The sequence below is a fragment of the Labrus bergylta genome, chromosome 2 (genome assembly GCF_963930695.1).
Source record: "Labrus bergylta chromosome 2, fLabBer1.1, whole genome shotgun sequence".
Taxonomy (NCBI): Eukaryota; Metazoa; Chordata; class Actinopteri; order Labriformes; family Labridae; genus Labrus; species Labrus bergylta.
In genome coordinates, this window is record NC_089196.1 from 37,138,856 (window position 1) to 37,163,421 (window position 24,566).

The 24,566-nt window shown below is 37.7% G+C and overlaps 1 protein-coding gene across 5 annotated transcripts; it reads right to left on the reverse strand.

Annotated features, from left to right (window-relative positions):
- Nucleotides 1–4,393: 4,393 nt before the first annotated feature.
- Nucleotides 4,394–22,864, reverse strand: LOC109978568 (deoxynucleoside triphosphate triphosphohydrolase SAMHD1-like). Of its 5 annotated transcripts, XM_065952212.1 has the most exons (17): nucleotides 22,811–22,864; nucleotides 20,998–21,024; nucleotides 20,863–20,875; nucleotides 19,613–20,115; nucleotides 19,081–19,163; nucleotides 16,394–17,899; nucleotides 16,211–16,302; nucleotides 15,969–16,084; nucleotides 15,269–15,408; nucleotides 14,314–14,388; nucleotides 14,081–14,185; nucleotides 11,270–11,376; nucleotides 9,571–9,679; nucleotides 7,160–7,249; nucleotides 6,988–7,032; nucleotides 6,754–6,860; nucleotides 4,394–5,452 (listed from the first exon to the last, which is right to left on the reverse strand). In XM_065952212.1, the coding sequence occupies exons 7-17, from the start codon at nucleotides 16,288–16,290 to the stop codon at nucleotides 5,407–5,409; spliced, it is 1,020 nt and encodes a 339-aa protein (XP_065808284.1). In that variant the 5' UTR covers nucleotides 16,291–16,302; nucleotides 16,394–17,899; nucleotides 19,081–19,163; nucleotides 19,613–20,115; nucleotides 20,863–20,875; nucleotides 20,998–21,024; nucleotides 22,811–22,864; the 3' UTR covers nucleotides 4,394–5,406. The 5 variants fall into 5 exon arrangements, 3 of the variants coding, with proteins under 3 accessions (XP_065808284.1, XP_065808278.1, XP_065808282.1); XR_010665562.1 differs by lacking the exons at nucleotides 4,394–5,452; nucleotides 6,754–6,860; nucleotides 6,988–7,032; nucleotides 7,160–7,249 and adding an exon at nucleotides 11,734–13,996 and having other exon boundaries at nucleotides 9,648–9,679; XR_010665560.1 differs by lacking the exons at nucleotides 4,394–5,452; nucleotides 6,754–6,860; nucleotides 6,988–7,032; nucleotides 7,160–7,249; nucleotides 9,571–9,679 and adding an exon at nucleotides 11,659–13,996.
- Between the last annotated feature and the right edge of the window lie 1,702 nt (nucleotides 22,865–24,566).

The following is a 24,566-nucleotide window of genomic DNA, read 5'->3' on the forward strand; positions in this document are numbered from 1 at the left end:
ATTACACATAGCATTGATATAAAGGCAAATATTCTCATTATAACATCGTGTAGCGGACTGTGTTGCTATGGCCGCTACTTCCGCGTTGTTTATTTACGTCACGTCTTGCCTCAGGAAATCCCCCAAGCCCCCTCCCCTCTGACAGGGATAGTTCCCCGCTGTGAGGAGCATATGTGAACGGCTAGGTCAGGAGAATCTCCGGAGAAGTCCTGCTGTGATTATCTAGATATTATCCGGAGTGCGTATGTGAAAACGGTCTGTATGTCTGTGTCCATAGGCAAACAGTGAGAGCACCGACACTAGGTTTTAAATTCTGGGAGTGAGTTCCACTGATCTGTGATTGGTCTGTAGCTTCAGTGGTTGAAAATATGAGGAACTAGCGTTGTAGTTTAACCCCGCTAACCGCAACAGCTTCCAGTGACGCAAAAATCGTCATTTTGCGTCACTGGAAGCTCCTTCTCAGACTTAGAAATACAAAGATTTCCCATCTCAGGGGAAAATGAGGGCGGGATGCACAACCATTCAAAAATACTACCAGGTTTCTAATGATACAAAGCTTAATGCAAATGGTTGAAGTATACCTTTAAACTTATATCACTAGTTTATTTTAATGTATCTCTCCAGGCTGCCCATTCTCTCAGTGGTTAGGTGTTTTGTTTTTTTACTTAATGTTTGTTGTAAAATGTGCTCTTAGCAGCTCTAAACATTGGTGAGGAGCATTGGAAGCAGAAAACTGAAGGTAAACAAGTTCAACCTGAAACTATTGGAATCATTAGACACCTGACAGAACACAATAAAAGAAACATTGGACACACCTGTCCTTTAAAAACAAAGAGCAGCAGTAAAGAACACTCCTAGCTCTTATGTGATCAAAGTTTCCCCATAATTACATTTCTAATGATCAGCCTCACATCTCCATTGTTACAGAACAACAATCCTCCTAATGTTGGAATGAAGAAAGTTCATTCACTGACATCTGTCATAAACAGATGAAACCTTCACTCTGAAACCAGCAGTTGCAATAAAGAAAATGATGAAAATAAAAGTTAAGTCGTGGCTTCACAATACTAAGACCAAAACACAAAGATATGCATGCATGCATATAAGCTATGCATGGAGCCCACATTAGCACACACATTCAAATGCATAGGAGTACACTTTTCTTAGTGCACACCTAAAATATAAATCCATGAATGCAATCTGAATGTTAAATTTCTGACAGAAATTGGAATTTCCTCATAGTTGCTTTTATTAAATATTTCATGTTGTAGATAATTTAATGCACATGCAATCGTTCTATTTTTATAATAACTTCATTTCTACTTCATCTGTTAGTCACTGTATGATTTAGCAATTCAAGTGAGAAATTTTTTTAAAAGTTGGAAAAATGTTATACAAATTTTAAGAACATTTTGTTTGTAATCCAACCTGAATCCATCACTCAACTTGAGAATACCAAAGAAAAAAACTATAAACTATATGAAACATCAAATAATCCTGCATGAAACACTTTTAAAATAGCAGATTTTTTACAATCCCCACAAAAATAAATGTGAAACCAACTAAAGAGATTAAAAAGTACATGCATGTTCAGAGTGTCATCACTTCTTATTGACTAAACCTGTGTTTGTTAGCCAACAGTAGTTGTAAACCAGCTTATTAAAGGCTTAATATGCAATTTTTCACACTTAAATGCAATAGAAATCAAGGATATCCTCTGAAAATAACTCTGTGAGTCATGACTGTCTACAATGGGTGTAACACCGGAGTCCCACTGTCTGTGATGCTTTCTGAGTTTTCCAAGTCCTATCTTCAGTTTGTTTACATCGTCGGGACGGCCGGCCAGCTCATCCCCTCGCGTATAAAAGTTGTTTAATTGAGGGACTAGAGAAAAGAGAATAACATTCTGTACTCACTGCTTAATTGAATGTCACGTAAGCGTTTCTAGATCACGGTCATTTCAGGTAAATTTACATGCAGTGTGAAGATATGAGCATGATAAAGATTGCTTGCATTAGCATGCTAACACAACAATGCAGCACAAGTTGTTTTGGTTTCATGCTGGTGATCAAGGGCGACATCTTCTGGATCAAAAAATTGCATATGAAGCCTTTAAGGAGCAACAAGAGGTAGTGTGAAAAATGTTGCATGTGTTACTGCTCTGTAGATAGATTTACACCTATACTCTATGTGAGAACTGCAAATATATCAAATGGCCACAAGATGGCAGTGTTGCTCAACTCTCCATGGTTTGGTGTGCTCTCACCATTTGATGAAATGAATGCTCTGCTGGAGAAAGTTTAAACAGGTACTGATCTTTTTTTTTGTACACTGAAAGGAAACATAAGAAACCCTCAGACTGTAAAATATTATTTTATTCTATGAAGACGAAAAGGTCCAGCATGTAAAGGAGGTGAACATCTGCAGTAGTTTTATATTTAGTGGATGTTTTTTGGTATGAATTTGTCTTCTATCCAAAAATAAAAGATGAGACTATAATATATGACCTCCAGTAACATCCAGAATGAGCACATTACAGATGTGTGTCTATCAATGCCAGGAGTCATCTCCTACCTTTTCTTGTGAGATTACTTCTGATTGCAGACATAGAAAGTTGTTTGAAGATAATATCTATGTTAACATATCTCACTTTGTTATCTTACTTCCATAAAGAGTTGGTTTTCTTAATTTCATCACAAAGATATGACTTTATTCCCAGGTCAGGTATCTTTATAGGGCTTATAAATATCAATTTTTATCATCTAATTTCTGCTGAGGCTTTAGTTTTGTTTTAAACTGAAAGAAGGATGTCAAAGTCAAACTGATTCTCTGTGCAGCAACACAGATCAAACTTAAATGACAAATGTCAGCTCATGTTAGTATAACTATTGATTTGATGAAGTCAATGATGTACTAAAACTGTAATATCTGGTACTTTTTTATGCTACTTATTTTGCCATATTCACAAAATCACAAATCAGTAGTCAAAAAAAAACCCAAATCAACATAAAGCAAATGAACCTAACGTAAGGACAAAGGAACGCAAACTCTGAGTTCACATGTTTGTACACAGGATCTGATGCTGTTTCAAAAGTTGATCCTCTTTGTAGATGTTGTGAATGATTTTAGCTGATGACAAATAGGAAATATTACAGATCTTGATAAATATTGTCAATCCAATCAGAATAATTTCAATTAAGTTTTTAAAATTGTTTTTTAAACTATCATTAATACATGTGTTGTATTGGAAATAATTCATAATATATCAACAAAATAAGAATGAAGTAAGGTGAAAAGTCCATTTTACACTCACATCAAGGTTTCCGTTGTTCTCTTTAGCAGGTCAGTGTAACACATTGGATCTAGATTTAGCCATCTATTTTTTTCTGTGCATGAGGAGTTACCAAATGTGAACCTCCATAAATGATGCTACATTTTTTTCATTTTATTTGTTTTTTATTCATTAATTAGCCTATTTTTTTTCTCATAACATTCCATAATCTCAACTGAACTCTGCTTAAGTCAGATAGAAAGCATGTGATCCAAACTCCACACACTGTTTCTGTTGATGCAAATGAGCAAATGATGTAAGTTGATGATTACTGTGTCCTACAAATAAACTTAACATGATGTGTTTAAATAGGCAATGTCGACATTAACTCAACCTGTGAAGCATGTGAGGGCAGTAAACATACATCTAAAGAACAGATTAAATGAATTTGATTGAATGAATGAATGTTAAGGACTTTGCCAATTACACACACAACTCCCATTAAACTATTTTATCTATCGTTGAAAGTCTTGACACTGGCTGCCTCTTTGTCTTCATATTGATTTTATTATTGTCTAAAGCACTTGGCCTCCCACCAGATTAACTTTTCAGAGTTGATTTTAGTTTATGAACCAGGACGACCCCTCAGGTCTTCTTGTTCTTCTATGGTTCTTCTTTCAGTTGTTCCACAGAGCAGAACAAAAACCTTTTGTGATTCTGCGTTTAGCTGCTCTGAGACTTTGGAACAGACTTCAGAGGATCAGAGAATATTGAGATTTTTAAAAACAATTTAAAAAACTCATTTATTCAGTCTGGCTTTTCTATATGACTTAATCATTTTAAGGCTTTTAATTTACTATATTTTAATCAATATTATTCATCTCTACTTTTAAATTTACATTTTAGTGTTTGATTTTAGGTTTTTAGTATTTATATTTATCAATCATTGTGCTGATTTCATTTCTTATTGCTGTTATATTTTACAAACTACCTGTTGTCAGTCATTTTTCCGCTCCTTTGTAAAGGACTTTGAACTGCAATTAGATTTGTACCACAGGTGATATATACAGTATATATATACATATATATATAGATGCATATGGTTTGATAGATTACACAATGTTGAACTCAGGATTTTCTCTGATGTTTATTTTGAATACATGCAGATTTTATCAGATATGAACCCATCACAACAGGAATACACTTGAAAGGTTCTCATAGATGCTTTATGTAAGAACCAATCGTCAAACAATTATAGCTTCACTTAAAGTGTGTCATACATTTAAACACATTCATCATCCATTGAAGAAAGGTAGTTGATGGATACGTTTAAAAGATATTTTTCAATTCGAATTTCAAGTTTTTAGATGCAAATAAAGGTTTTCACAAGTTCCAGTTTTTAAAGTAAGAATCATAAACTCAAAAGAAGAGCACATTATAAAACATGCCCAAAATAAGACTCATTTTAAAACAGATTAAAATTGTATTGTGATAATAAATGCTGCAGATACAAAGTAATATAAGATAATACCAGTCAACAAAACATCACTCATGATCATCTCTCATTAAACACCACTCAAAGACAAATAATCTAATCTCATGTCCTCAATCTTCAAATGATTAACATCAAAACTAAAACACCACTGAGTATTATAAATCCCTAAATAAAACCACAAGTGAAATATTCACTCCATTACACATGTTGGGAGTGCTTTACATCTTTCCCCGACCAAAAATAATTCACAACCTACAAAGAAGCATAAATGTGACCAAAAGCTGAATCAATTCAGAAACATGCAGTTTATATATTCAGTTTGAGACAATGATTGTTGGATTTCAATAATGGCTTTCTTTACCTAAATGGTATTCAACAGCCATACAGCTGCTAGCTGTGTAAGTAATGTATCCAGTGTCATGTGTGTCTATGTATCAGTTTATATTATTATATATTATGATTTATCTTTGTCCTCAATAAAATCATGTTGTATGTTGTTGGAACTTATGCAGATGCAGAAGGGAGTCAACAATTTAAAACAACAATACAACATGTATATGATAAAAGCTAGAAAGAGTCCTGAGTCTGAATAAGAAACAATTCTGTGTTATTTATGTTGTTGAGTCATTTCCATGGTCTTTTAATTACTTTCAGGTCCAAGCAGATGCGGCTTCTTCTCGAACTTCCTGCATGTTAATAAAGACACAAAAGTACATCTGTTTAAAGAAAGCAGTATAGAGTAAACCTAGTGAGAGATAAACTGAAGAAGAAATGATTCTATTTAACAAACGATCTAACATTCAACTTATTTTAAAGATAAACGATGTACTCATCATGCAGATCCATCATCTCACTGGTGAGAACTTTCAGTTTTTTTAAATCTCAAGTAATAAAATACATTATTTCAAAGTTTTTGTCCGTTGGTAGGAAAATACAAAAGTTTGACGACACCAATGCTAATTTAGCATCAAAAAAAGATCAAACTCATATATATGCAAAAAAAAAAAGAATCCTGAAGCTCTGTTTCACTATGCAATCATTCCCTCCCTGCTCATTGTTCCATTCTAATGCTCATATATCAAAACAGCCTTTCAATGTAATAAAACCACTAACTGCATATATTAATATGTCACATACACACCCATTCAAAAATGCCAATTTTTACAACAGAAATAAACATGTTTACAGCCCGATTCAAAAAAACAAATTGGTCTGATTATCTCATGTCTCAATCAGCACACACTGTATGAAGAGGGATTTTTTTTTTAACATGTCCGTTTTTCTTTTAATGAAGGATACACGTTATTCACAATAAGACCCGTAGCTTATAGGCTTGGGCTAAAAAAATGTTATCAAAATGTCATATCAGTCGATATAATTATCACAATAATTGTCAATCATTTTTACTTTCAAATTTTCAAATTTAAAAGCTGATTTTTGCTCCTGAGTGAAAGTTGAAGAAACCAGAGGGTTGGTTAATCTTTTGGTTTCACTCCCATGCTGCTGTTGCTTACCTCTCTTAACCTGAGGGCCCCAAACCAGAGTCCTGCACGGTTCCAATACAGGTCAGTAAAATTGTTTCAGTACAGAAACCTGACTGACTGTCTAGACTTGCTGTCTAACCTGGATGCAAACCAGGACAAAGGACCAATAACATGTTGGAGTGTTGCTCACTTTGGCAGTATTTTGTTAAGTTAAAGTATCAAATCTATTAGAGTAGAGCTTCACCAGCACAGGTAAGCATACGTTAACCTGAAAGGAAGACCGAAGCCTGAGGATGCTAGCACAGCTAATGTTTTCCACACTCAGCAGATTGTAGATCACATGTTCAACCATATTAAATAAACTGTACTCAATGTGGACTGTTTTCTATTTACTTCAGCCAAGTCAACTGGTTTTATGTTTAATCAACAGCAAGTTAGTTCATATTGTATCCTTTAACATCTTAATATTCAACTATTATCTAAGGATTGGAAAATCATTGTACCACTGTTCAAAGTGCTTTTTTGCAGCCTTCACACTCTTTCTATCAGTCTTCTTACAGAAGACCCTGATCAGCTGCTCAGAAAAGCACGTTGTGCCAATCCTGGATGCCTGTAAAGAATGACAGCAGCTTTAATTTGAGAGTTATGGTGACATAAGCTGCCTTACAAATAATAAACAGAAGAAATATTGAATGATTGCGATAAAAAAATTGTTTTAATCAATAATTAGTTCTGACATTTTTGCTGTTCTCGTCTTTCATGCCGTAGTCCTTGTTAATGACCTAAAAAGAAGGTCGAGAGTAAAATGTGTGCCATAACAAATTCTGCAACATCTTACAAATCAAAGAATCAGCAAAACTGAAGATTTTACAAAAAAAAGTGAGACGAAAGAAAGTAAAAAAAACTCACCAGGATTTCAAAGTCCTCTGGTTTCAGGTTGCTTTCTTCCTCGTCAGGGAGGGGTTGAGCCAATCCTTCTTTCCAGCCAGAAATCCGGCTCTTGACAAGGAATCAGAAAAAAATTACAACAGTGGAAAAGGATATAGATTCAAGTTTTTTTGCATTTTAAGTTGACAATGTAAGCAACTTGGAATTCAATTCACATTCACTCAAAAAACTGCACCAACTTAGTGTAAATGCGTTTGACTGTAGGGCTGCATGGTATGATCTAAGCATTCATTTTGCTATGTGTACAAGTGCCATGGTAATATCCCAGGACGTGTGTTAGTCCATGAGCACATAAAGTGTAGAGGGAGAGAGAGTGAAGGGATCACATGCAGTGTATGAAGATGAACTGTTCTTTGCTTAGAAGTTAATGTCACAGGGCTCTTGATGCAAATTAAATGTAGCTTTGAATGTATAAGGGGTTCTTATTTGTAAAAGAAAATAAACTTGAAGACCCAAATAATAATAAAAATTGTAATAGTATGAACATGAAAAGAAAACACAGTTTCCCCAATATCATGCAGCATTAGTTGACTGAGGGATTTTGTATTGTAAGACATTTCAAGCTGCTATCCAATTCACATTACATTTCAAAAAGAGAACTGTTCAATAGTGCTGCTGTTCATGTTAAATGTAATATTACGGGCAAGAGAAAATGCTGGAGACAGTAAATAATGTGATGTGTACTTATTCTATTAACTAAAAATGAGCACATTATCCAGCTTTGTGATAACAGTGCATTATTTATTTAACCGTTTATTTGAATCAGGGTTAGTGTACAAAAAAAAAAACATTAGTCTCAGAAGAGAAGAGATGCTTTGTACCAGATTTAGCTAGCTAGCTAAGTTCCATCTGTTGTCCCTGGGCAGATGATGGCAACAGCAAAATACAAATCAACCAGACACACACGCACGCACGCACGCACACACGCACGCACACGAGAGAAGAAAGACATAGAACAATTTACAGATATTAAAACATTATAGTTTCCCTGAGAGATCTAAAAGGTTGTCGAGATGACACATTAATGCTGACAAGGCTGGTTCCTTAAAATCCATTTTTTGACTTCCCGGGTGAAAGTGCAGAAGTTTGTGCAAAGTTTAAGACTAGTTGGAAGACTATTCCATTCCTTAACGGCTTTAAAAGAAAAAACTGATCGTGCTAAAGCGGAGCCACGTTTAGGAACACTGCAATCTCCATTAGAGGCAGACGTTGAAGATCTGCTTATCAGCTCAGAGCGAAGTTTCACAAAGCTTTTCAATGGTGGGGGAGCAGCATCATGGATTATTTTGTACACTAAGCGGACATCGGTATAAAAAATTAAATGGTCAAAGCTCAGAATTTTATATTTATCAAGAATATCACAATGATGATACTGTTGTGGTTTCCTGTCCAGAGTTTTAAGGGCTTGTTTATGAAGTGACCTTATGGGTTTTAAGACAGTCTTGTTTGCTTGGGACCAACATGATATACAGTAATGAAAGTAAGAAAAAATCATAGCATTCAAATACATTTTAGACGCTTCGACTGTAAGTGAGTTCCTGATATGTCTAAAGTTGGCTATGTTATATTTAACTTTATGGCACATCTTTTTAATATGACTTTTAAAAGTAAGGTTGTGGTCTAGTGTAACACCCAAGTATCAAGTATCAACCCAACTCATCGACCTTTTTTATCATTTGCCCACCTACAATAATATTTGGAAAAAACATATTTTTGTGTTTATTTACAAAATACATGACCACAGTTTTGTCAGTATTAACGTAACGTATGAATAACGTAACCATTCTATGACTTGTTCCATTGCTAATGACAGTTTGGCAGCTACTTGTTCAGGGTCTTTCCCACATGCATATAGGACCGTGTCGTCTGCATACATCAAGGTCCCCACATCATCACACACAGATGGGAGATCATTGATGTATGCACTAAACAACAACGGTCCTAAGATGGAACCTTGTGGCACTCCCATAACGCAGGCTTTTAGTGATGATATTTTATCATTTATCCGTACGCACTGGGAGCGACCAAGTAGGTAAGACTGAATCCAATTAACAACGTTAGCAGAGAGTTTAAATTTAGACAATTTGGAGATGTGTACTGAATGATTAACTGTATCGAAAGCCTTGCGCAGGTCAAGAAATACAGCACCCACCACCCCTCCTTTATCAAGGCTACCTTTAATGACTTCAAGGAAGTAGCAACATGCCGTTTCAGTGGAATGGTTTGCTCGAAACCCAAATTGCATAGGGTGCAGTAGATTTTCAATATTAAGATGGGCTACCAGTTGTTCAGCAACAACCTTTTCAATAACTAGGTTAAGGTGATTAGATCATGTGTTATAAATGTAATGAAACACAAGAACACAGACTTACTTCCCAATCCTCGATGGGGTCCGCTGGCTTTCTCTCACCAACAAACTTGTAGATATTTCCAGAGACAATGTTTTGCAGAATTAGAGTAGAGCTTAACCAGCACCTTAACCTGAAAGGAAGACTGAAGGCTGAGCACAGCTAATGTTTGAGGCAGAAATGATTCTATTTAACAAACGATCTCTCATTCAACTTATTTTAAAGCAAAACAATGCACTCATCATGCAGATCCATCATCTTACTGGTGAGGATTTTCAGTTTTTTTAAATCTTAAGTAAAAAAAAATATTTTCAACGTTTTTGTCTTTTGGTACTAAAATACAAAAGTTTGAAGACACCAACATTAATTTGGCATCAAAAAAGGGATCAAAATCATATAAAAGCAAAGAAAAGGCAACAGTATCCTGAAGTTCAATGCAATCATTCCCTCCCTGCTCATTGCTCCATTCTAATGCTCATATATTAAAACAGCCTTTCAATGTCATAAAACCACAAACTGCATATATTAATATGGACAATGAGTTTTGGTCTGTTGTATAAAGAGCAAAGACAAAATACCGGCCAACATTTTGTGCTGGTGACTTCTTTTGGAGCCAAGACATGTGCAAACTGAAGCACAACAAAACAAAAAAAGATCCCTCAGGTCAGAAAGAATCCCAGTCTCGATTCTCACATAGTTGCGATGTCATGTCTGCGTGATGCCGATTCTCTTGCTCCTTTTTCCTTCACAAACTGCACTTACGCTGCACTCGCGTCAGAATTTCCCACACAGACAATACTCGGGCTACCCAGGTACATGTATAGCTGCCCAAGTAGCCTATATTTTAAAACTATATGTTTTAATTATTCATAAAATTGCCGTCCGCACGAGAGAGAGAGAGAGACAAAAAGAGGGCTGCTGTTTGTTCCTCCCTCCTGTTAATGCACCTGAGGTCCAGCCCTCCTGACATGTCAAAACTGAAGCTTCTCATGACTTAGTTTTATTATGTTTGTGAAGCTGCTTGCTGCCGATGTGATGATGCTCTCTCTTGGTTTTGCTGAATCTTGATAACAGGCCTTCACATCATGCTCACCTGTTGTAATAACTGAGATGCTAGATCAACTCTTTAAAGAGTGAGTTTTGTTGTGTTGCACAGAGCCCATGAAGGCTCAGTTAAAAAAAATCAAATGATGTCTGCTAATCAGTACAATGGACTTGTAAAGCGTGGCTACGGACTAGCAAACTGTTGGCAAGGTTTCATAAATTCTGCGAGACAAAACAAGGGGCTGAGGTCCATCAATTATTTCCATCAGCAAGGCATATCTGCTTTTACGCTCTCTCTCTCTCTCTCTCTCTCTCGTGCGCACATCTTTATTCCATTTCTTTAAACGAGACAAAATCAGGATGAGAATGCAGGAAAATAAATGTTTGGTGCTTAACATTTTCTTGGGGAGACCCCACCTGAAGCTGGCTAGAGAAACACTGGAAGCCACATACACACCCATTCAAAAAAAGTCTGTTTGAGACTGTAGATCACATGTTCAACCATGTTAAATAAACTGTACTCAATGTTGACTGTTTTCTATTTACTTTAGCCAAGTCAACTGGTCTGAATTTATATTTGATGTTTTATGTTCAATCAACAGCAAGTTAGTCGATATGTATTGTATCCTTTAACATCTTAAGATTCAACTATTATCAAAGGATTAGAAAATCATAGTACCACTGTTTAAAGTGCTTTTTGGCAGCCTCCACACTCTCGTCATCAATCTCCTTACAGAAGACCCTGATCAGCTGCTCAGAAAAGCACGTTGTGTGAATCCTGGATCCCTGTAAAGAAGGACAGCAGCTTTAATTTGAGAGTTGTGGTGACATAAGCTGCCTTACAAATAATTTAAAGATAAAGAGAAAGATAAACTTTATTGATACCCTGTGGGGGAAATTTGTGCATTACAGCAGCTCCAGAAAACAGGGGACGGGAATATACTTATTAAAAATAAAACTAGACGTTAAAATCAAATCAAACATATTTACATCATTTAAATAAAATAAATTATACAATAATTTAAAATTACACAGTAATTAAGGGATTGCTCTTAAAAAAACACACACACAGTGTGTAGCATGAGGTGGTGATGTTGTTAAAGAGTCTGATTAAACAGTCTGACTGCAGATGGGATGAACGACCTGCGGTAGCGCTCTGTCTTGCAGGGTGGGTGTCTCAGTCTGCTGCTGAAGGAGCTGCTCAGGGCCCCCACAGTGTCATGCAAGGGGTGAGAGGGGTTGTCCATGATGGATGTCAGGTGTACAGGGTGAAGAGAAAAGGGGAGAGAACTGTCCCCTGCGGGGCCCCTGTACTGCAGACCACCATGTCAGACTCACAGTCCTGAAGCCTCACGTACTGTGGTCTGTTGGTGAGGTAGTCCGTTGTCCATGCAGCCAGGTGACAGTCCACTCCCGCCCTCTCTAGCTTCCCCCTGAGCAGTGCAGGGTGGATGGTGATGAAGGCACTGGAGAAGTCAAAGAACATGACCCTCACAGTGCTGCCGGTGTTCTACAGGTGAGTCCAGGATCTCTGCAGCAGGTAGATGACGGCGTCATCCGCCCCGATGTTCGGCTGGTAGGCGAACTGCAGAGGATCCAGATTTGAAGTCATCAGGGGGCGGAGGTTGTTGAGGACGATCCTCTCCATGGTCTTCATCAGGTGAGAGGTGAGGGCACAGGTCTGAAGTGGTTAGGCTCCCTGAGGTGAGATGTCTTTGGGACTGGCACCACGCAGGAAGTCTTCCACAGAGTCGGTACCCTCTCCAGTCTCAGGCTCAGGTTGAAGATGTGCAGAAGGACCTCACAGAGCTGGTCTGCACAGTCCTTCAGGAGTCTGGAGCTGATGCCGTCGGGACCTGTGGCCTTCCTCGCCTTGATCTTCCTCAGCTGGCTTCTCACCTGATCAGCTGTTATGGAGAGGCCGTCGGAGGAGGAGGATGAAGAAGAGGAGGGGGTTGTTGGGGGGTCGTCTGAGGAGGAGGAGGAGAAGGAGAGGGCTGTTGAGGGGGGTGGCAGGGTACTCAGGGTACTCAGATGGAGAAGCGGGATGGTCTGCGCTCTGGTGGGTGGGGGTGGGGTTGGGAGCAGAATCAAATCTATTGAAGAACAGATTCAGTTCATTTGCCCACTCCCTGTCTCCTGCTTCAGGGCCCCTCCCACGCCTTCTGCTGTGACCTGAGATGTTATTCAGGCCCCTCCAGACTTCTCTTGCATTTTTATGTTGTAAATCTTCCTCCATCTTTTCCCGATAGCTGGCTTTCAATTCCTTGATTTTAATCTTGAGCTATCCTTTTGCACCCTCCTCAGCTCCTCTCTATCTCCAGATCTAAAAACCCTTCTCTTTTAATTGAGCAGGGTTTTCAACTCAGGGGTCACCCAGGGTTTGTTGTTGGAGAAACACTGTATTTTTTTGGTGGGTACAGTGTTCTCAACACAGAAGTTTATGTAATCTGTGATGCAGTGGGTTAAACCGTCGATGTCCTCCCCATGTGGGCTGCACAGCACCTCCCAGTCAGTGGTGTCGAAGCAGTCCTGCAGCGCCTCAGTGGCCTCCTTAGACCACTTCTTCACATACCTGGTTGTGGGGGGTTGTTTTTTCACCATAGGTATGTAAATGGGCTGCAGTCTCACCAGGTTGTGGTCTGAGCGGCCCAGAGGGGGGAGGGGTGATGATCTGTATGCAGCCTTGGTGTTTGCATACAGTAAGTCCAAAGTTTTATTGTCCCTAGTATGGCAGTCAACATACTGAGTGAAAGTAGGGAGAGTGGCAGACAGGGAAACGTGGTTAAAGTCTCCTGAGATGAGAGTAAGAGACTGGGGGTGTGATGTCTGTAGCTGAGACACTACACTGTGGATGAGTTCACAGGCTGCAGCAGCGTCTGCCGAGGGGGGGGATGTAAACAGTCACCGCGATGACGTGTGAAAACTCCCTCGGCAGGTAATATGGCCGAATGCTTACAGCCAGCAGCTCCACATCCTTAGTGCAGCGCTGTTCTTTAACGGTGATGTGCCCAGAGTTACACCACCTCTCATTCACATACATCGCTATTCCCCCGCCTTTCTTCTTACCGCTCTCCCTCGCGCTCCGGTCCGCTCTGACGAGTTGGAAGCCGTCCAAAGTCACGAGCGTGTCCGGAGTGAGTTCATTCAGCCATGTCTCCGTGAACTGCATGATGCTACACTCTCGGTACTCCCTCTGAAGCCGGGTGAGCGCCGTCAGCTCCTCCATCTTATTAGGGAGAGATCTTACATTCCCCATAATTAAAGACGGCACGGATGGTTTGTACCGTCTTTTCTTTTCCCGGCACTTCACTCCGGCTCTGCATCCCCTTCTCTTCCTCCGTAGTTCTGCGGGGATGTCCGGTCTTTCGGCTGGATGTAACCGAGGCTGGCACAGCGCAACCAGCTGTTCACGGGTGTAAACAATGGAGCCCAATAAACAGAAGAAATATTGCAATAAAAAATGTTTTAATCAATATTTAGTTCTTACCTTTTCTTCGGGCATCAGCTTTGCCTTGTCAAGCTCAGATTTGCTGTAGAAATGAACATGTTGGATAGGGTCCTTGTCGTCCATGCCATAGTCCATTTCAATGACCTAAAATGAAGGTTGAGAGTAAAAGTATGTCTGCAGTAACAAATTTTGCAACATCTTACAAATCAAAAAATCTGCAAAACCCAAGATTTTACAAAAAGGTGAAATGAAAGAAAGTCAAAAAAACTCACCAGGATTTCAAAGTCCTTTGGTGTCAGGTTTCTTTCTCCCTCAGCCAGTCCTTTTTTCCAGCTAGGAATCAGGCTCTTGAAAATGGAGCAGAAACGTTGAGAAGAGTGCGAAAGGATAGAAAAGGTTTTTTGCATTTTAAGTTGACAATGTAAGCAACTTGGAATTCATTTCACATTCACTCAAAAAACTGCACCAACTTAGTGTAGATATTTTTGACTGTAGGGCTGCATGGTATGATTTAAGCATCATTTTTGCGTATGTGTACAAGTGCTATGATAACATTACAGAATATATAATATCAATCATATGTCCTGAAATGCGTCATTTCATGCCATTTTTTGTTGTTTTTGCTTTTGAAAAAACAAAAAGCCTTCAGTTTCTCTCTTTCCATGACTGATCTACAATATCAGTCTGTCTGATCCTCTTCCTGATCACAAAGAGAAGTGACTTCTGTGCAGGCAGAGTCTATGTGCACATAAGATGTAGAGTTAAAGGGATCACATGCAGTGTGTGACGATGAACTGTTCTTTACTGTCACAGGGCTCTTGATGCAAATTAAAAGTCACTTTGAACATATAAGGGGTTTTTATTTGAAAAAGAAAATAGAATTGAAGGCCCAAATGATAATACAAATTGTAATTGTATGAACCTCAAAGGTTATCGCAGTTTCCCCAATATCATGCAGCATTAGTTGACAGAGGGATTTTGTATTGTAAGACATTTCAAGCTGCTATCCAATTCACATTGCATTTCAAAAAGAGAACTGTTCAATAGTGTTGCTGTTCATGTTAAATGTAATAACAACACGGGCAAGATAAAATGCTGGAGACAGTAAATAATGTGATGTGTACATATTCTATTAACTGAAAATGAGCACATTATCCAGCTTTGTGATAACAGTGCATTAGATCATGTGTTATAAATGTAATGAAACACAAGAACACACAGACTTACTTCCCAATCCTGGATGGGGTCCTTTGGCTTTGTCTCACCAACAAACTTGTAGCTCTTTCGAGAGATGATGTTTTGCAGAATCTCTCTTGCCTTTTCTAGCTCTGAGCAGGAAGACTTCAGTATTTCCTCAAACACGTTGTCTAAAAGAGTAACAGAGTAACAAGCAAACAAATGATAATAACACACACAAAAATTAGTGAATTTAATTTAAACACACGCAATAAATTGTAAGACATGGCATGTTAATTTATAAGTCATAACAAGTAAATTAACAGGATGTGGTTTATTTATCTTTAACAAATGCACAATAAAAAAAATGGATAAAGTAGCATAACTGTAAATGACCTAGCAACAGAGCCATCTGACAGAAAGCAGCATCTAACAAAGTGTGTTTCCAAAAAGTGTTGAAATATGTCATATTTCTGTTACTTCATAAATAAACATCCTAAATATCAAACAAGTTCAAATGATCAGGACAGCCAGTTGTTCAGGATGTTTGAGACTGGATTTGTGAACTCCTCAAACTACCAGATAACCTTGTCCTTGGCCAAACATCAAAACCGACCAAGTGCCTACACACAATTTCCTTTTCAGATTGTTGGGTGTAGTGCATTATTTAAACAATGTCTTGATACTCCTGTAGTCTGAATTGGCTTCAATGTTGAACATGAGCTAACAGCACACATTTAAATCTACACACCTGTGAGCTTTGTGTAGGCCTCCATGTTCTTAAAGGCTGTAGAGAGAGTGAACATCCTCCCTCCTGATCCTTCAATCTGAATGTGATCATCTGCTTTCAAAAAAGCCTCTGCAATCCTGTATGTTCATATCAAATATATTATTACTGATGAGATAGTGAATCATGATGCAGATTGAATAATCGAAAACAGAAGGAGACCAATCTTATATTTGGAGTACTAACTTCTGAAGGTAGACACTTACATTTCTTGTATGATTTGGCTTACTCTATGCTGACAGGCTCTTTTGTGGAGACAGTGTCTTGTATAGAACAAGTGGTACATATGGTCTTCCTTCTGTTGAGGTTAGGACTGTAGTTTAGTCATAAATAACAACATTATCAGTTTGCTTTCAATTATATGTTTACAAGCTCAAGTGTGTCAGCACCTTGTCTCTGGTGCAGATAGTTTTCCTGCCATCAACCTCACACACTCTGGCAAACTGCAGGAAGCGACGAAAGTCAAAGTTGTTCTTGATCCCCAGGTAGGAAGAGTCCCTGAGTAGAGGCAGATTGAGGCAAGGTGAAGAAAATAGGTGTATAGAGGGAAACTGAATTTACTGGAGAGTTTTGTAGCCTATAATTTAAAATAAATCAGGAGAATAATGCATTGTTCACGGTAAAAAAAAAAAGAAGTGCTGTCGCGGTCTTCATCACAAAATGAATTGCTCTACAGCACTTCATTAAAACCTGACCTGGCCAAGTAGTCAAACTTGTCCACACCAACGCCGTTTTTTTTGTTGGACACAATTTCATAGAGGAAGGACCATTCTTTTGAGCGCCCTTTGAACTGCAACTGCAGGGATGACGACACAAAGCGAATCAGGACCAGTTTTATTGACACGTATGTTGTTCAATGAATTTACACTGCATAGAAAAAATATGTAGGACCATTCCACAAAACAGAGATAAAGCTAAAATATGAACACAATAAACTATGTACATGAAAAAGCATGACAAACAAAACAACTGTTCAATTTTAAGATCTGAGTTTTCGGCAGAAGAAAAACTTTTTTTACCGTTTAAAACAAAAAGGACTCTTCTTGTCCGCCTTTATACTGAATGTTACAAAATAGTGACATTAGTGGCATTGCTGTAGGACACAGACTGATTTATGCACAGATGAGAACTTGCCTTCTGGTCTTCAGCAATCATCACCTTAATGTTTTTCACATGTTCAGGTTTCAATCCATGCTTCGCTTTCATCAAATCATGAAAAATATTGCAAGAAGACAAGGAACTACACAAATAGCACAACCAACATTTGCAGAGTAGATCTCAAAACGTGTGTAAACACTTTAAATGTCAGAGTTCCTCAGAATTCGATGAGTGACTTAATGTCAGCCAATCTTCTGTGGACATATACTGTATACAACATCCTAACAGTCTTTATCAGGGTTATTTTGCTAGCTGAACTCAACCCAGAGTCAAACTGTTAAGCATAAGAGTTTTTGGGAAGGTGATACTGCAGCTCAGTTTTCTCTCTAAGGATTTTTTCACACCTGGATAGTTTGGAAAAGTTGTTCTGAAACCATAGCCCGGTTTGTTTGATAAATATGTGAACACAGCAATCACACTCTTTTAGCTGCTCAACTTTTTTGATCTATTTTTTTATTGAATGGTGCACTGTGTGCTCCTTTTTTGGCTATCTTTGCTCTTTGCTGCCCGTTGTAGGATGAATGAAGTTTTATCTTCTCTTATCTAATATTCATACAGTACTGAAAAACATAATGAGGTGAACTTGCCTCCTGCTCTTTAGATTCCTGTAGAGGTCCAGCAATCATCTCCTTAATGAATGTTATGTCTTCTTCAGGTTTCAGTCCATACTTCATCATTGGTTTAAGATTATTCTCTTTCACCAGGTGGTCTAGCATGAGACGAGAGCCCCTTTCATGCTGCGAGACACACAGACTCATAAATGTGTCAACACAAGATTTAATACATAAATACAATAATCCCACATACTTTAATTTTCCCCACATTTGAAGAGTATATCTCAAACGTATGTATGTAAAACAACTTACAATGTCAGAGTTCCTAAAGCGCTTCAGAATTTGATGAGCCACTTAATGTCAGCCAATATACTGTATACAACATCTTAACAGTCTTTATCAGGGTTATTTAGCTAGCTGAACTCAACCCGATGTCAAACTGTTAAGCATAAGAGTTTTTGGGAAGGTGATAATGCAGCTCAGTTTTCTCACCAAGCGTTTTTTCACACCTGGGTTGTTTGGAAAAGTTGTTCTGAAACAAAGGGGCGTTTCCCCTTTAGCCCGGTTTGTTTGGGTGTAAACACAACAATCGCACTCTTTTGATCTAAAGTTATTGAATGGTGCACTGTGTGCTCTTTTTTGGCTATCCTTGCTCTTTGCTGCCCGTTGTAGGATGAATAAAGGTTATCTTCTCTTATTGAGTGACAAAGAGACATAAATAGATCTAGAAATCCCTTCTGCTTTTAAAAGAGGTCCCTGTCATAAATAAGTACCTCTCATGAACCATGAATTCAATTATTATCTTTGTTTGTTGTATCTAAATCCCTGAATCACCAGGATTAATGGTTAAAACAGAAACATTATTAAAATCTCATGGAGCTTCTGAACAGCGGTAACATGTCAGCTAAAAAGTTGACATATTATTACCAAACAGAACAGGGTATGGGTCATTTAGCAACACAAGCTACAAAGTTCATTGCTATTAAAGAAATAGATCAACATTCTTGGAAATGTGCATAATCACATTACACCTGAAAAAGCAAACAAAAATCAACATCCTGGATTTTGTTTCAAAAGAACAAGCCAGTGTGAAAGGTACATGTGCTTCAGTTTTGCCGTTCCTCTGTATTTCATTTGTTATATTACTTAGACTTAGACTTTCTTTATTGTCATTCAAACTTGTACTTTACAGTGCAGATAAGAATGAAATTTCGTTGCATTTGGCTCGTTGTAGTGCAGGATAAAAAACAGCAGCATGTATTTACATATAAAAAATAAAAATAAGGTGCAGATATAAATAGATATAAAAAGAAAAAGAAAGAAAAACTATGAGTAAAGAAATAACAGAAATAAAAACTTCTTACCTTCCATTTCTTTAATTTCCTCTTTTTTTCCAGTGCTTTGGGGAGGAACAGTCCATCATACAGATGGGAAAAGGGTCCATGACCTTGAAATGGATAGATAAATACAGGCGTAATCCATTGATAGTGTACAGATTATACAGTCAGTATGTCTTGTTGAGTTTGAACGGATTACTCCTGAATCTAAACTTGAGAATATTGCTTACAAGAAAGACTGTTATGTGTTTGTAAATGTATGCATGGTCTGGGTGGACTGTGGTAACGAAACGCCCTCTGGGTTAAAAAAAATTTCTGAGTCTAAATATTATTTTTAAAGATTCAGACCCTCCAGTTCTTATCAGAGTCCTTACAGACCGAGCTACCACCACCTCACCCCACCCTCGTATTTTTTATTTATTAATGCAGAAGCCCTTGCTTTTTTGAAAGATGGAAGGGTTATTTCTGGATCATTTCACTTTCATTTTACTCTTTTCATACCCAATAACATAATTTATAAACTATTATATGTAATATTGAAAAGGGATGCATTACTCACCCAGGTCATGACAGAGGCCAGCAATCTGAACACAAAGGACATCTCTGTCATCGATTTTGAGATCCGGCTGCCTTGACCTGAGAGCCTCAGCAAGTTTTCCTGCTAAGTATCCCACCCTTTTTAGACCACAGAAAACTTTTTTTTTTAAAGTCATAACGCAGTTATCACAATAGGATGCTGCTACCAAAATGAAAATATATACTTTTATAAGATCCATACTAAGACAGGCACTGTTTTCTGCCTTTATTGGTTTTACAAGGTGCTTATGTGAAAACCATGAGTCTTCTCCTTATTTGGACTGAGGTCACCTGTGGGCTGAAATCTGAAAACTTGCTGACTTAACCGATTGAGTGTTCAAAGCGGTTGTGAGACGCTCCAGGGTAAACAAAGTAGACACCTCCAAGCTGCTTTATGAATCGAAGTCTCTGGAACTGAGGTGTGTCAATGATCTTGATGAGGAGTGGGTGTAACTCTATGCTACCATGGATGGGATCATTAAACACCTGGCAGAAAACAAACAAACAAAAGCTAAGAAAAATGAAATGCCAAAAACAAAACAACACCATGAAGACCAGCTCAAGATTGCCTGAGGGCTCTGGGAGGTATAGGATAAGCATGAAATGAGCCCAAGAATAAAGCTGGTGCTACAAAGAACGTTTTTTTGACTTTACCACTGGTTGGGATATTAAACATCTAGTAGAACAAAGAGAACAAAACATTGGACACTGAAAATGTCCTTTCAATACAAAGCGTGTCTTCCTATTCCTTTTTTTTAAGTATTGAAGGAAAGGAGAACAAAGAGGGTTGATTTGGATAGAAAAGGTGAACAAAGCTAGCTGTCCTCACCACTGGTGGGGATATTCAGCATCTAGTAGAACAAAGAGAACAAAACATTGGACACTGAAAATGTCCTATTTCAATAGCCTACAGTCTGTGTTCCTCTTCCTTTTTTTTAGGATTAAAGGAAAGGAGAACAAAGAGGGTTGGTTTGGATAGTAAAGGTGCACAAAGCTAGCTGTCCTCACCACTGGTGTGGATAATAAGCATCTAGAGAACAAAGTCCTCCCAGTTAATTCGATTTTTAATTTAGACTGATAATGGATAATACATGTACACAGGCTTAACTTTGTGGAGGTGTGTTTGTGTGCGGTTTATTCTACAAGTCGTCATTGTTTGTTCTGTTTATTCTCTCTTATGTCTCCAGCCGCAAAAATGTGGTGTGATGTGTGGTAAGACGTGAAGTATTTTACCTTGGTGATCAGTCTGTAAAATTTAGAAAAAAAAGCATTAACAGTATGAACAAGTGCTGAAACTTCCAACTTAAAATGATTTCTTTATAAAGTTGAGATATTTTAAACTGGTTTAACAAAGACAGAGGTACTCACTTATTTCCCATTTTGCCCCGACTTGTTCTAGATAAAAGAGCAAGAAGTTAGTCTTCAGTCATTTATTAAGTAACCTCAGTTTTACACAAGCTAAAATGCAACATTGTCAAGTTAAACCATGAGTTTAAAATAACCATGGATACAACTTACCAAACCAGAAAACAAACCATGAATTTAGTCGACTGTAACTAGAAAACCGACCTCTAAATTTTCCTCCAATCGTCCTTCTTTTTGTACCAACTCATTTCCTCAGCTACCTGTGACTTAAAGATCAAATCTATCTATATAGTTTTTAATGTTTTGAAGCCGTAAGACATTGCATTTACATCAAGCTAATGTTTCTGATGCTGATCTGACAAGTGTCAAATGTCATTTATATAGCCATAGCTGCTTAAGGCTTTTTTTTTATGACGCTCAGGGTTTTAAAACATCTGACATTTATATCTCCACCACACCCATGTCATTGGTCTTTACCCTCATAATGATCCTCTTCTTTTATTGCTATACCAAACATTTCAGAAAACAAAACTGAAAGTGCATCAGAATTTCTTAAGTCAAATTAACAAATCTAAACGTATAAAGAAGTGAAGAAATGACAGGATGTTAGAAATAAATCAGTATTAGAAGTTACTTCTGAAGAAACATTTAGAGGAATGTTGCATGTTTAACCTGCTCTTTAGACAGAGATTTATAGTGTACTGTATTTGAGGACTGCAATTACATCAAATGGCCACAAGATGGGAATGTTGCTGAACTCTCTATGGTAAAGTGTGCCCTGACCATTTGAAGAATGCTCTGAAGGAGAAATTTTAAACAGGTACTAATCTTTTTTGTGTTGCTTTTGTCATAACTTTCAGAAAGGAAACGTAAGAAACCCCCAGACTGTAAAAGATTTTCTCATTCTATGATGACAAAGATGTTCAGCCTCATGATGTATCCAGAAGCATGTAAAGGAGGTGAACATCTGTCTGTCATCATTCTATCCAAAAATAAAAGATGAGACTATAATATATGACCTCCAGTAACATCCAGAATGAGCACATTGCAGATGTGTTTTTATCAATGTGACATCTCCTACTTTTTCTTCTGAGATTACTTCTGATTGCAGACATAGAAAGTTGTTTAAAGATAATATCTATGTTAACATATCTCACTTTGTTATCTTACTTCTATAAATAGTTGGTTTTCTTAATTTCATCACAAAGATATGACTTTATTCCCAGGTCAGGTATCTTTATAGGGCTTATAAATATCCATTTTTATCATCTAATTTCTGCTGAGGCTTAAGTTTTGTTTTAAACTGAAAGAAGGATGTCAAAGTCAAACTGATTCTCCGTGCAGCAACACAGATCAAACTTAATGACAAATTGTAATCTCATGTTAGTATCACTATTGATTTTTTTAAAAGTCAATGATGTACTAAAACTGTAATATCTGGTACTTTTTTAGGCTACTTATTTTGACATATTCACAAATTCACAAATCAGTCGTAAAAAAAACACAAATCAACATAAAGCAAATTAACCTAACGTAAGGACAAAGGAATGCAAACTGGAGTTCACATGTTCGTACACAGGATCTGATACTGTTTCAAAAGTTGATCCTCTTTGTAGATGTTGTGAATGATTTTAGCTGATGACAAATAGGAATATTACAGATCTTGATAAATAATGTCAAACCAATCAGAATAATTAAGTAAGTTTCTAAAATTGTTTTTTAAACTATCATTAATACATGTGTTTTATTGGAAATAATTCATAATATATCAACAAAATAAGAATGAAGTAAGGTGAAAGATCCATTTTACACTCACATGGAGGTTTTTGTTGTTCTCTATAGCAGGTCAGGCTTGGTTTGGATGGAAGAGGAAGTAACAGACCTGAGCGCAGGCTTTTATAAAGTTGTGGTTGTGGCTTAAACAGGTGTGGCAAAGAAGTCAGATATTGGGATGCAAATTGGATGGTGTAACCCATTGGTGTTGATCTAGACCAGGAAAGGGCAACTTTGGTCACAGCAAGGGCCACATATATTTAATTCTCACTGTCAGAGGGCCAAATTGTAGGATACTCTTCGGTGGACTTATAATTCAACCAAAGGGAGGAATACATAGCTTTTATCAGCCTCTATGATACCAACATTCATATTTTAACCTCCAGTACAATTGTTAATCCTTAATTTAATATGCTTACTTCAAAATTAAGTTTCTTTTCCAATGCAATGAACAGAGTATTTACTGGTTATTTTAGGATATTTTTCTTTCTTTTTTTCAAATGTACACACTAGTGTTGTAGTAATCGAAATCAAGGCCGGTCTCGAGACCACTGTTTGAAGGTCTCGTCTTGAAAGTATTTTTACTCTGTCTTGTCTCTGTCTCAGACTGGGCGGACTCCTGATTTTAGATTAAGACCAGTCAAGACCACCTCCGATGCTCCTTTCTAAAAGAACAAATGACTTCAATTCATTTGTAGTTTGATTTTTATCTCTTGGTTACCACCGCAACCTTCCTGGTGTTACTGATGAGTGGTGAGTGACACGCCCGCTGCACACATGATGATTTTAAAAGTGATATTTATGGTCTTGGTCTTGACTTGGTCTCGATCCCTAAATGTCTCGGTCTTGTCTCAGTCTCATATCACTCTGGTCTCACATATGTCTTGGTCTCGGTTAGTGTGGTCCTCACTACAACATCAGTACTTAGTATACTTTCAAGATTCTGAAATCTATAAATACCTGGATCAGGTTGTGTTTTAAGTTGTTTATTTCTTGGACTAAAAGCTCTATGGGGTGGCAGTAGCTCAGTCTGCAGGGACTTGTGTTGGGAACCGGAGGGTCGTCGGTTCAAGTCTGGAGATTGGTCTGGTAGCTGGAGAGGCGCCAATTCACTTCCTGAGCACTGTCGAGGTGCCTTTGAGCAAGACACCTCTCAAGGCGTTTTATAACACATTATCACTCCCCCCCCCCCCCCCTCCAGGATTATTAAAGTATTTCTGATTCTGAAATAAATGGAGAATGCGAAATAATGGAATTTCAAACATGCAAGTAATAATGTGATTAATTCCAATAAACTATTGGAATCTAGTGATTCCAACAGTTTCTCACTCATCTCCTGCTGCTTCTTTTTGTACCGGCAGAACAAACATGCAAAGTATTCTGCTCTTTGCATAATTTATTTACCTACCCCGCACACACACACACACACACACACACACACACACACACACACACACACACACACACACACACACACACACACACACACACACACACACACACACACACACACACACACACACACACACACACACACAATTATCAGTTTCTCACAATATGAACATTAGGGATTTAGAATGATTTCTCCTGCATCCTTTACAACACTTGTATAAATGTGAACATTTGTGTTAAAATTGTATGAACAATCATGATTTGTCATTGTTTCATCATATGACATATCTCTTTTAAAAGCTGTGATTTTTTTCTATGGCTCATCTCCTGCTGCTCCCTGTTCTACCAGCAGAAAGAAAAACAGGCAGAGTATTCAGCTTTGCATAATTTATTTACCTACCTCGCCC